Source organism: Ictalurus furcatus, chromosome 14 (genome assembly GCF_023375685.1).
Source record: "Ictalurus furcatus strain D&B chromosome 14, Billie_1.0, whole genome shotgun sequence".
Lineage (NCBI taxonomy): Eukaryota > Metazoa > Chordata > Actinopteri > Siluriformes > Ictaluridae > Ictalurus > Ictalurus furcatus.
In genome coordinates, this window is record NC_071268.1 from 16,776,838 (window position 1) to 16,789,605 (window position 12,768).

General features: G+C 40.0%; 1 protein-coding gene across 1 annotated transcript; it reads left to right on the forward strand.

The window, feature by feature from the left end:
- Nucleotides 1–4,787: 4,787 nt before the first annotated feature.
- tmem276a (transmembrane protein 276a) lies at nt 4,788–9,446 on the forward strand. The gene is made up of 4 exons (XM_053641742.1): nt 4,788–5,485; nt 6,473–6,586; nt 7,093–7,230; nt 8,068–9,446. The coding sequence occupies exons 1-4, from the start codon at nt 5,107–5,109 to the stop codon at nt 8,313–8,315; spliced, it is 879 nt and encodes a 292-aa protein (XP_053497717.1). The 5' UTR covers nt 4,788–5,106; the 3' UTR covers nt 8,316–9,446.
- The last annotated feature ends 3,322 nt before the right edge of the window (nt 9,447–12,768 follow it).

Here is a 12,768-nt window from a genome sequence, read left to right on the forward strand (position 1 = left end):
ATGGAGCTAATGAATAATTGTAGTTCACTTTGTAGTTCTGTCACTTCAGAGGAGCCAATCCTGTTGTGTTTCACAGATTTGCTATTGGTTTTATTCTATTTTCATTATTATTATTATTATTATTATTATTATTATTATTATTATTATTATTGTTGTTGTTGTTGTTGTTGTTGTTGTTGTTATTGTTATTATTATTTTACATTGATTATGTTTTATTTTCTGGAGAGGACATTTGAAAGCCAATATTGCTATTAATTTTATATTTTACTTCTGATGTTCTTCTAAATCTTCTATAAATTGAGTGTTTCCCTCTTTAAGAGTTTGCCTGGAGTATAACATGCACTTAAAGCACATATAGATAAAAGTTTTAATATTACAGTTTCTGTCTTTAATGAAGGTTATTGTCGTGAAAAGATTGTGGCTATTTACTTGTCTGCCATGACCATGTAACAACCCAGTTTAAATCATTTTATGCATTCAAATGACAATGTTACAGGTAATGGTTCTTTGGAAAGGGGAAATATTTTATCCTACGGTCTATAGGCAGACCTTTTGATTACAAAAATACTAACGCAAGCAATGCAAGGGAAATTTTCTGTTAGAGATAATACATTGTATTAGCCGAAGAGTGTCACAAACATAAAGGTTAACCGAAGTGAAGTTCCAAAAGATTCTTGTTCCTTTTTTTAAATCAAAGCGTCCCACTGTCAGTAGGTTTGAGGAAGTAGCTCCTGTTGTAGCACACAAGACCATTCCGTAATGGGGATTTCATAGACCCCAGTTTAGGTCTGTTTAGTACTTCTATTGTTGTTAAGGGAGAATTTATTTTTATCTACAATCTTGTTGAAATATGAGAAGAGTATCTAGAATAATGTTTATGCTGTATGTTACTCAGTTTAGTCTAAAATTACATTACATTCATTTATATGACATACACTGATCACTAAAGAGGTGGCTCAATTAACTCCACACACACACACAAATAAATTAATAATCTTCAGCTTTATTCTAAACACTAACAAGATGTTCTGGGTCTGAGATCATGTTAGCTGAAGTGTATGACATCAAAGGTACTTAGAGTATACAGCTCATCAACACCAGTCTCAATTTTTTTTTAACTAGAACTATATGTACATATAGTACAATATGGAAAAAAAACAGTAACAGTTGTAGCAGCATATTATTAGCTCTTAGATGAAACAAATAAGTGCATGTGATGTACTAAGTGTAGTTTGCTAACACAGTCTCTCTCTGTCTCTCACTCACTCACACACACACACACACACACACACACCACACACATATGTGGTAAAAATGGAGAAGTTAGAAGCTTTCAGATTCATTTCCTCCTGGTCAGCTTGTATGTGTGAATATCTGGATATTTTCCAGTTAGGAGCTCTTTCAGCTGTAATCACTAAAATAAATGTGCTCCCAAAACCCGAAACTGTTTGATTGTGTTTGTATTCCACATTAATTCATGTAGAAATATGTACATTAACGGACATGTGGGAACAAAATGGCAGTCTGATGTTGTCTGACTACCTGACTAATAATGTGAATGTCATGCTGGCGTGTGCTCTCGTGTTTTCCCAACAGTGTGTTGCAGGGTATTTTTTTGGCACCACAGGAAGTCCGTTACATCTGTTCACACTGACTGTCTCTGTTGCACAACAGACCAGAAGAGCTCCATCCTCACTTTAACTGTTTTCTTAGTTTAGCTCGTCTAGCAGCACAGAAAAAAGTTCACTCACCCCCTCATCTACCTGCCTGTACAGCAGACTAACTGCTTTCAACACACACACATACACACACACACACACACATACACTCACAAACACACACACACTCTCTCTCTCTCTGATACACATACACTGGACAGAATTTCTCTTCAGGCAGAAGGGGACCACACTGAAAGTAAAGTACTGCAGGCCTGAGACTTGATTGACAGTTGGATGTCTTTGTCTTTATCTCAGTAGACAAACTTCCTGTCAGCCCAGAGCTTGTGCCCAACTGTAACCACACAGGACTATGACATACTACACATAGCTTCAGGTATGAGAAATTCATTACAGGCCCTACACCTCCAAACATCCATCTCTTCTGTCCATGCACTCAAAACCACTTACAGTCCAGACTCCTGAATTATATTCACCCTTGATGAAAAGAAGCAAATACAGTATATTGTATATATAATATGGTCAACACTTCTGATGAGTGATATTTAGAGTTGTATATATGTACAGTTGCACTCAAAATTATTCAACCCCCGTTGCAAATCAGGTTTATTGTCAAAATGTAGACTTTCAGCTGTTTGCAATGAACAAATCAAACAAAAACAACTGAAACAGTTCAACACAACGAATGCTTCAAATGGTTTCCCCAAAATCAACTGAAAATGCAACTTATAATGATTTCTCCAATCTCAAAATGATTCAACCCCTGAATAGAATCTCTCACAACAGCACAAATATGTAAAACAGGTTTAAAAAAAAATGTAATCTAGGGCTTCATTAGTTGCACCAGGTGTGCTTGAGCTGGAACACATGAAATATCTGAACTGGCTAGGGGTAGAAAATTATGAAATACCTGAACTGGCTTGGGGTAGAAAATTTATGAAATACCTGGTCGGGGCAGAAAAAGGAAGCTATCAATGGCTGCAACCAGATTTCTGAGAAGGCAGCTTATGAAAAACCCTCGAGTGACTGCAAAAGACCTGCAGCAAGACCTGGTGACAACAGGCACTGAGGTTTCAGTGAGCACAATAAGGCTCATACTAAACGCAGAAGGTTTCCATGCCATAACTCCAAGACGTACACTGCTACTGACCCAAAAGCACACGAAAAGTACATATAAATAAGCCACAGACGTTTTTGGGATTCTGTTCTATGGAGCGATGAAACAAAACTGGAACTTTTTGGCACGATGGATCAGTGGTATGTCTGGAGGAAGAAGAATGAAGAAGGAACACTCGGACCACAGTCAAGCATGGTGGTGGCTCGGTGATGCTCTGGGCTGCTTTGCATCCTCTGGCACTGGAAACCTGCAGCATGTGGAAGGCAAGATGGATTTACTGAAGTATCAGGAAATCCTAGGAGAAAATGTCATGCTGTCTCTGAGGAAGCTGAAGCTCGGGCGTCATTGGACCTTCCACAGGACTATGATCCCAAGCATACCTCAAATTCCACCAAGGCTTGGTTGCAGAAGTCCTGGAAGATTCTACAGGGCCTTCACAGTCACCTGACTTGAACCCCATGTAAAATCTCTCCCCCATAGAAGCTGGTTGCAGCATGCAAACCCAAGAATATTACTGAACTGGAGGCCATTGCTCATGAGGAATGAACTAAGATTCCTCAGCAACACTGCCAGAAGCTGGTGTCTGGCTAAGCACCTCATTTGCATCTCAAACTGCTTGCCATGAAGGGGTTGAATGATTTTGAAACTGGAGAAATCATTATAAGTTGTATTTTCAGTTGAATTTGGGGAAACCACTTGAAGCATTTGCTGTGTTAAACTATTTCAATTGCTTTGTTTGATTTGAAGTTGCATTTCAACTTCTCAAGAGCCCCTGGAACATAAGTAAAATGGTCCAAAAGCATCATTGATCCACCTCCATATTATAAATTGGTGTATTAGCTGTTTTTTGTGTCAGGGAATTATTATTTTTTTTTGCTGTAGATGGCCACAAACTTTGATTTTTCTTTCATCTGACTATACCACATGTAGCTTAATGAGGTTCAGGTGCTACCTTTTGTGGGTTTCTTTCAGGTAGAGATTCTTACTTGCAACCCTAAAATAGTGCTTGTTGTTATGGAGGTAGAGGAAGACTCCATGATTCAACTATTCTGAAACTATAATATTTAGGGTTTTTGCTTCTTTTGTGTTGAACACCTATTTGTTTGTGGTGACACGCACAGCTGGACAAGGCCCAAAGTAATTACAACATGATGCTAAACATGTAATGTATGCAGATCACACTATTAAATTAAGAAGACTTTGGGGCCAGATTAATATACGTGGAAAATTCTCAGCTTGTAAATTCTCAGCTGGCAAACAGATTTTACCATGTAGAAGAATGTGGCAGGGAGCATAATCACATGAATCATTATTTAAGCATACAGATCCACTATATCACATGCCACAGTAGATGAAGCCTTTTCTGTCATACAGCTGTGTGAAGTCTGTTTTGTCTCCATCCGCTGGCCAGATAAGGTCATTGATAGTGTTTCAAAACTTGTTTTGCCACTGTAAAATTCATTATTTAGGTAAAGGTCAGAGTAAAATTGATGGAGTGCTTACTTCTAATCCCTTCTTAAACGATTTACTTCTTTATAAATCTTTAAAGGATCACGTAATATAATATATACAAGTAATTTTATATGTAACAATAAAATAAATCAAATAAAGCTGTATAAATGACAGAGAACAGAAGGGCGAAAACAAATAAGAGATAGAAAGATGGAGAGTCGAAGCACACAGATCACACCTTGGGGAATCCCTTAATCCCCCACCCACTCCATCTGCTCATATGAATGAATATATTGAATTAATCATAGAAAGGTGTACCGGGTCTTAATGACGCGTGTAATAAGCCATGTGTGCATTTTTCCTCTGAGCTCAGGTATAAATGTTTGGTAGCTGGAAAGCAGGTCAGGTTTTGATATGGAAAGAATTTCATGAAAATATGGATGAAAACAAAAATTCTCTGCGTTGTGTGAGTTGAATCAAAACAGCTTTCTGTCATGTCATTTTATTTCGCAAATTGTATCTTACAAATGATGGTGATGAATTCAGACAGAGGGAACCGTGGTGTTTGTGTGTACGTGAACGTCCTGATGCGCGGACGAATCGCAAGCGCTTTCATCAGCAGTCTCCACTCGCCGCATTGGCTCGCTCTCCAATCCTGATTCCCAAACACCGAGCAGCACCGCTGAGAAGGAAAAACAACATGTCTGTCTAGACCTGCAGGAACCGTGTGCACACAGGCTCGTCTGCTCCCGCTATGGCCGGTTTAAGATGATATGGGCTACGCTGGACTTGGTCGTGGGCGCGCTGCTGAAGATGATGCTCGGTGGATTTTAAGCGCGCGGCGCGCATCTCTCCGGAAATATGGCGACCATGCGGGTGCTGACGGCGTGCGGGCTGCTGCTGGCCTTCTGCGCGCTGGCGCTGCTCGCCGTAGCCATGAGCACGGACTACTGGTACGAGACGGACGCCCGCCGCCACCGCGAGCGCTGCAAGAAATACGCGGGCAAGCGAACTGACCCGGGATACATCTACATTTCCAGTCAGAACCTGCCGCTCCGCATGCTGCCCCAGAGGCCCGAGCGTGGCGCCGCGATGCTGAGGGAGAGGCGCGATCTGCTGCCACCCTCCTCGGCCATGGAGTCGCGCTGCAGTCGCAGGTTTAACTCGACGGCCACGGGATTGTGGCGGAAATGCCATAGAGAGGGCTTCGATCAGGAGAACGAGGAGCTCATCTTTAAAGGTGAGACCTGCTGGGACGGGCACTGCAGGCCCTGCTTAGTGCATCAGTTCATGACAGTGCAGCAGTCTCGATAAAGACCAGGCTCATTAACATGGGGCTGGAAATCACAACCACAGGAGAGTCGATACAATTAGGGCAAACATACTCCAGCAAAAAGCTCCAGTTTTGAATCAACGCCTACCGAGTTTACATAAGCTGAATACAGTAAGCCTGAGTAGGTCTTAGTTCAACATTACAAATGCTAGACAGCCCAATTGGTATAAATACAACACTGGCATTTTGCTGCGTAAAAATAAAGAGATAATGTGTTCAGTGCTTTACGGAGCTCCGGCGCTATCCAAGGTGCTGATCCATGCACTTCCAGCAACCACAGCTTCACAGTTGAAGCTTGAGAAGAAATATAAATTAGACGCCATTAAATCTGTAAGAGACGTTTCAGGAGCATGTACATGGACTATTACTTCTCAGCGAGTGAGAGTTTTAACCTTTTGACTTCCTTTTATTATTAATACAACTATTCACATTAGGCTGTTATTAGGCATATATTCTTAAATCTCTTCCCATATCATTTACTCAGAGTCATTTACAGTCTAAAATACATAGTACACATAGTAAGGTTATTGTAGAGCAAACACACACACACACACACACACACACACACACACACACACACACACACCCATAGGACTGGATTCCTCATCAGTTCAGAACTTCCAGGAGATCAAGACTTACTAGAGTCCCCAAAAACGTTCCATCCTTGATGCATAGTACTGTGTAAAACCTGAGAAATTGTACTGTACTCTTCAGATCAGTCTCTGTCACATAGAAATGGCCACAGAAATCAATTACTGTAAATACACGAAGAGTTAAAATTAAAGTGTAGAGTTAAAGAAGCGTTAAAAACACCTTGCTAATTCTTTCTACCCCTCCTGCCAGTGCTGAATACTAATACATAGTTTCTTAAAATGAATTTGTTTTTGTCCACAGGTTTGCTCCAGCGCTGTATGCCAGTGAAATATTATTATTCCTCCTCGAATATTCCACGCAATCTCCCAGTGAACATTACGAAGACAATACGGCAAGACGAGTGGCATGCTCTCCGTAAGTTATCACTCATGGCATTTGGCTGATTAGCCAGGCCAGGGCCAACTAATACAGTCACATAAATCAGAAGAACAGCTGACTGGGAACTCTTGGCTTCTCTGATATTGAACAAGAAGCAGAGAATACTACCTCCTCCTGCTAAGCACAGCCATTCACAGTGCTCATTCCTCCTGGCTGATTTTATGCCTGCCCAAGCACAGACAATTGAGGAATCTAAAAATAGAGCTATAGAAAATGGGGAAATTGCACTTGTTCCTCAAAGGGAAAATAGTGCTGATGTGATGCTGGCAACAGATTGTACATGATTGTTTGAATGAATTTGCAGTACTTTTTCAATATTCTTTTGTCTGTTCTCATTCAGAGGAAGTGTAAATCCTAATGGGAATGAGGAAAATTGTAAGATGCCTACAGAGTGATAAAATCAGATAAAGTGCTTTTTTGCTTCAAAAACCTGCAATGTAACCTATGATGAGAACGTCCCTCTTGTGAACATGTCGCTGCAGATTTGCAGAGGATGACTGCAGGGTTCATAGGCATGGCTGTGTCCATCATCCTGTTCGGCTGGATCATTGGCGTGCTGGGCTGCTGTAAGCACAACGAGCTGATGCAGTATGTAGCAGGCCTGCTCTTCCTAATGGGAGGTGAGTTCTGTTTACATGCACTGCTCCTTTGTTCCACTAGGTGGCAGGATAGTACAGGGAGAAAAACCACAAACAGTGTCATGGGATGCAAACCTATTCCGGGACAACAAAGGAAATGTACCAGTGAGACTATTATTACTACACAAACCCTTCTGAGAAGCAGCTCAAAATATGGTAAACTAGGATCCTCTTTGTGTTTATTGATTGAAATTATATGGTCAATATGAAGCATTGTGCGTTTGATTTATTTTCCTCAAACGGAACCCATCAATCATTAAAAAGTCTGATTACATAAAGCCATTTTAGACTGAGGTTATGTGTTAAGCAATAACTGGTCCTTGTAAATTTGAAATATTACTTCTGTCACTTATTTGCACTCACACCTGCTACCAGAATTATCATCATCAGCTTTAATGAGATCAAAATGAATTGTTGTTCCATATTTACAAAAATACCTCATTGTGTAATCCCTAAAATCAGCCGGGATGTGTTGACAGGATGAATCTTGCATTCCTCATGCTCATAACTGCATACCTTAACCATTAGTTTCACTGTAGTTGCTCAATAATTCCTAGTATTTACTGAACAACATGAATCAAAACAAATCACTGGCATTGGCACTTTTTTTGTCTCTTGTTATTCCCAGTTCCAAATGAATTGGGAAGAGCTTCTATGTCTCCATTTCTGTATTTATTTTATTACTATAATGTTAAAAACCTGGATCAATGGGACACCATTGGCAGAGCTCTAAATGGTAATAATACAGATAGTGTACTGTACAAGACCTCAGATAAGAATCGATACTGTTAATACTGTGTTCTGTCTCTGACCTCTTAGGAACCTGCTGTATCATCTCTCTCTGCACATGTGTAGCTGGGATTAACTTTGAGCTGTCTCGCTACCCTCGCCAACTGTACAGGCTGCCTGAAGACATCAGTCATGGCTATGGCTGGTCCATGTTTAGCGCCTGGGGTGGCCTTGGCCTCACACTGCTAGCTGGATTCCTCTGCACACTGGCTCCATCGCTTCACAGCCCTCAGACCACCACTGTACACAAACCGCAGCAGGAGAATGGCATGGTGTGATGGACTTGACAAGCGCACACACAGACGAGGTACATAGACCCATAGAAATACATACCACAGGCTGCCAGAAAACCACCTAAACAATAATAATGTGCATGTATGTCATGGAAAGACAGACTGATGGATTTAATTTCATAGAAGCACACACACACACACACACACACACACACACACACACACACACACACACAAGCAGACACGCTTGCACATGCACACACTTTTACCGAGCATACATCCTGTATGTGTCAGGCTCCTGTGCACCTCTTCAAATCATAACAGTCTGAGTAAGTTTATAGGGATACTAAGCAATGAAAATAAACAAAGAAAAATTTGGAAGTAACAAAAACTGAACCTGCCATGTGTTTAAACAAAAGAGAAGAGCTCAAGACGAGAACAATATCCAGTCCCAAAATCTGTCATTGGGATTGTCTTTTATTCTAAATGTTTTTCTGTTCACATGGTACAGTAATCTCTCTCTCTCTCTCTCTCTCTCTCTCTCTCTCTCTCTCTCTCTCTCTCTTTCTCTCCCTCCCTTCCTCCCTTCCTTCTGCTCTTCCCTTCCTTCTTAATCTGTCTCTTGCTCCTCTGTCTTTCTGCCCTTCTTCCCACTGCTTTATTTCTTCTCCCTAAAGGATCTGAAAAACTTTTAGTTAGGTAAAATGTTATGTCTTGGCGTGTCCTGGCTTTGCCTGCTGCGTAGAAAAGAGGATAAGAAACAACGAACAAAAGAAACACTATTTCAAGTGTCTTCCTGTACATGTTATTTCATTTGTGGTTTCAGCAACTTTATGACAAGAAGCAAAAAGAGAGCAAGAGCACAAAACACAGAAGGGAAATAGCGTTGTCCTTTATCCTGATACAGTGTGTGACTATGTACTACATACTTGAAATGTCTTGTATGAAAGAACATTTGAAGGGATTGAAAAGCAGTATTATATGGGTTTGAAAAGATGAGATTTGTTTTGACAAGATTTATTAAGTCTTTTATCTAATAAAAATGCTCAAAATCCAACATTTGTTGTCATCATGGAGAGAATGTTCTAATCTTCTGCACAAGAAATGTACGATTGTTATAAAAGATAAATGCCAAACCATGAATTGAGCACATATGACATGTCTACATGAGAGTTAACAAACAGATCATAGGAATATGAAACAATATGAAACCACAAAACTTTCTTCAAGGGGTTTCATTAAAATTGAAATAAATCGTGTGACAGAAAACTGGGAGGGACATTTACAATAACGAATAAACATTTTATGGCAATATGGATACAATGAGGTCTCAACTAAATATGTTTTACAAGGCTTTCAAATATTTTGTACAACAAAGTCTGTGCTTTGTTAACAGCTCTTTCTATTTTTGTCCTTGTAAAAATTCCACATGTCCTCGCTCTGCAAACAGCTGGAACATGGCACCCACAGCTCGAGCCTTTTCACTAGGCCTTAACTTTACCACAGATTGGAACCCTGACAAAAAACATGACGCAACATGCATCCCAGTGACCACAAGGCTGGGACTATTGCAAAACAATCAATATACTGTAGAAACCCTGAATCCCAGAATAAATGGATTATCTATGTATGTTTAACAGGGTCTACAAGGATTGTGTCTTTCAGATGAAAAAAATCCCCAGCAAAATATATTGTCTGGTTTTGCTTGTATGCCTTTTAATTTGGGGCCCAAATTAATACTTCCAGAGTCTTAAATATGTGTAAGCCAGTTTTCACCAGATAAAAACTAAATCCATACCTTTTATTAGATTTTAATAATGAGGAGGCCTATGCCTCATTATCTTGTCAAAAAGTTTCTCACAATGATTACGTAATAGCACAGCAGCATGTTTTCATATTTGATATTTGCTGCATGTTTGCATCTCCAAATTAGGGTAGCCAAACCACATGTTTTTGGACAGTTGGAGGAAACAGGAGAACCCAGAGGAAACCTGTACAAACTCCACCCAGACAATAACCTGAGATTAGGATTAAACCCAGGGCCCTGATGCTTTGAGGTGGCAAAGCGACACGCTGCACCACAGTGGCACCCACAAACAGAACATACACTCTTATTTTGCACCTATATAGTGTTTTGTAATTTTACAATGCAACTCACTGTCTTTAATTGGTGTGATATTGGAGGCCCAATTATGCGCAGGTAGCTAGGTTTTAGGTTTATGAACAATTGTCTTTATTGTTTAATCTTTTGATCTTTAGTTAAAAAAATTCACAAATATACTCTGCTGTCATGGATATCAAACAATTGCAAACACAACATAGGTTTATAACAAAAATGTATCTTTGTTAAATATAGGTATGCAACAATTATTGGCACCCCTATGAAATCATAGGAGAAAAATATATAAGTATATTCCCATTAATATTTTACATTTTTTTAGTATACCTGGGTGACTAGGAACAGGAAGATGTTCAACTATAACTTCCTGTTTCACAGGCATATAAATATGAGGTAACACATAGGTCAAATTCCCCTAGGCCAAAAGATCAAAAGGTTAAACAATAAAGACAATTTTTCACAGCCTTTTTTGCTCATATTTACCAAGAGTGTCAATATTAGTGGAGGGCACTGTATATATATTTATGTTAATACTTACCAATTTAACTATTGGATCACAAGGGATTAGGAAGTATTAATTCCTTCTATAACATGACCAGAAGAAATAACCCCAGATAATGTCCTATCCGAATTGACATATTTGTAAAGATTCCATTTAAATATTGTTTTCTACCGTTAGGATGCACATAACATAATTCAGTTATTCAATTATTATTTGTAAATCCCCTGCAAGTTCTCCCCTTGCACATGGAAATTAGCACCAGGGCTCCTGTCTATTGACGCTCTCAATAAATGCACTTAAAACAGGTCAATTCTGTATGGTGTAATCATACATAAATTACATATCCATCCATCCATTTTATGTACTGCTTATCCTACACAGGGTTGTGGGGAACCTGGAGCCTATCCCAGGGAACTCAGGGCATAAGGCAGGGGACACCCTGGACAGGGTGCCAACCCATTGCAGGGCACAACGCACACACACTTACACACCCATTCACACACTACTGATAATTTGGAAATGCCAATTAACCTACGTATGCCATTGGACTGGGGGAGGAAACCGGAGAACCTGGAGGAAACTCCCGAAGCACAGGGAGAACATGCAAACTCTGAGTAGAGGTGGGATTCGAACCTGGAGGTGCGAAGCAAACATGCTTACCACTAAGCATCCGTGCCCCACTAAACTACACATATGGTAGATCCAGACTAAAGCTCTTTATCTACTGGGGTCGAAGCAAAATTCTAGGAAATGTGAAGTGGGCAGATATATTTACATAGCTATTTAACTATTCTCTTTCTACATATTCCAGATCCACTGAAAGGCTCAGGGCAAAGAAAAGAATGTAGATAAGTGAGATATTTAAATTCCCTCCCTTTCCTTTTTTCACCCTTTGGCCCTAGCCTTTGATTATTACAAGAAAATTCTGCTCATGTCCATATGACCTATATCCAGCTCAGTATGCTCTCAACTCTGCCTCAGGAAGTAGTTGTTAACCCACTTCTGGTATTTCACAGTTGTTTGTCTTGCAGTGGCAGTTGTCTGTGACCTTCTGTAACAGCTAAGTTTGAGATTTGAATCGTAGCATTTCCATAAACAGGGGTTGTTTTTTTCTACACAGCATGTTTTTGGATAAACTTGGGAAAACTTTTATTTTATTAGCCACTGGAACACACAGCAACCCAGAACATTTTAAGAAACCCAACACAGCCTCTCCTCATTTGCCCTGGTCACTGGTCATACAGTACATAACATTGCTACAGTATCGGCATTGTCAGATGTGAATTAATATAGTACGTGAACACTCTCACACATTTCGACTTTTATTTTCTCTGGCTTCTCTTCTGGCTCTGAGACCTCAGAGCACAAATTCATTATAAACATCCGTCAAAACACAGGAACCTTCTCATATAACACTCCTACTGCTGCTCTGTTGAAAATCCATTTCACTACAATGAATTCTCAGTGTAGCCCCTACTCCCATATACTTTCTTTTTTCACTGTCCCTCTGCTAAATTCACTTAAAATAACCTTAAGCAAGTGTTGCTCAAGCAAAAATGTCCATCAAGCTTCACATTCCAGTGTTTTAAACATTGGACCTGACATTTAGTAGTCGTGTGAGTGTGTGAGTGTTGAGGGGGTGGTGATGGATGTGTGGATGGGGGTTGCAGTGTGACAGAGCTGGAAGATGGAGTGTGTTTGAATCGGGGTCCTCTGGGGGAGAAAGGCTTTGAGGTGAAGCAGACACGGGACAAGAGGAAATCATAAACACACATCTCTGTATAAATAAGATTTCCTCACAAGCCCGCATTTGTCCATCGTTCGTACTTTCAGCTGAGTTAGGTTTTCCTACTTTCTCACTATCAAAAGTTTCTTTG

Bases quoted from the DNA above. Each gene is read 5' to 3' on its own strand.
- tmem276a (XM_053641742.1), top strand. From the start codon at position 5,107: ATGGCGACCATGCGGGTGCTGACGGCGTGCGGGCTGCTGCTGGCCTTC. The intron at 6,587-7,092 runs GTAAGTTATCAC...ATGTCGCTGCAG, and splicing joins AGACGAGTGGCATGCTCTCC to ATTTGCAGAGGATGACTGCA. The intron at 7,231-8,067 runs GTGAGTTCTGTT...CTGACCTCTTAG, and splicing joins CCTGCTCTTCCTAATGGGAG to GAACCTGCTGTATCATCTCT.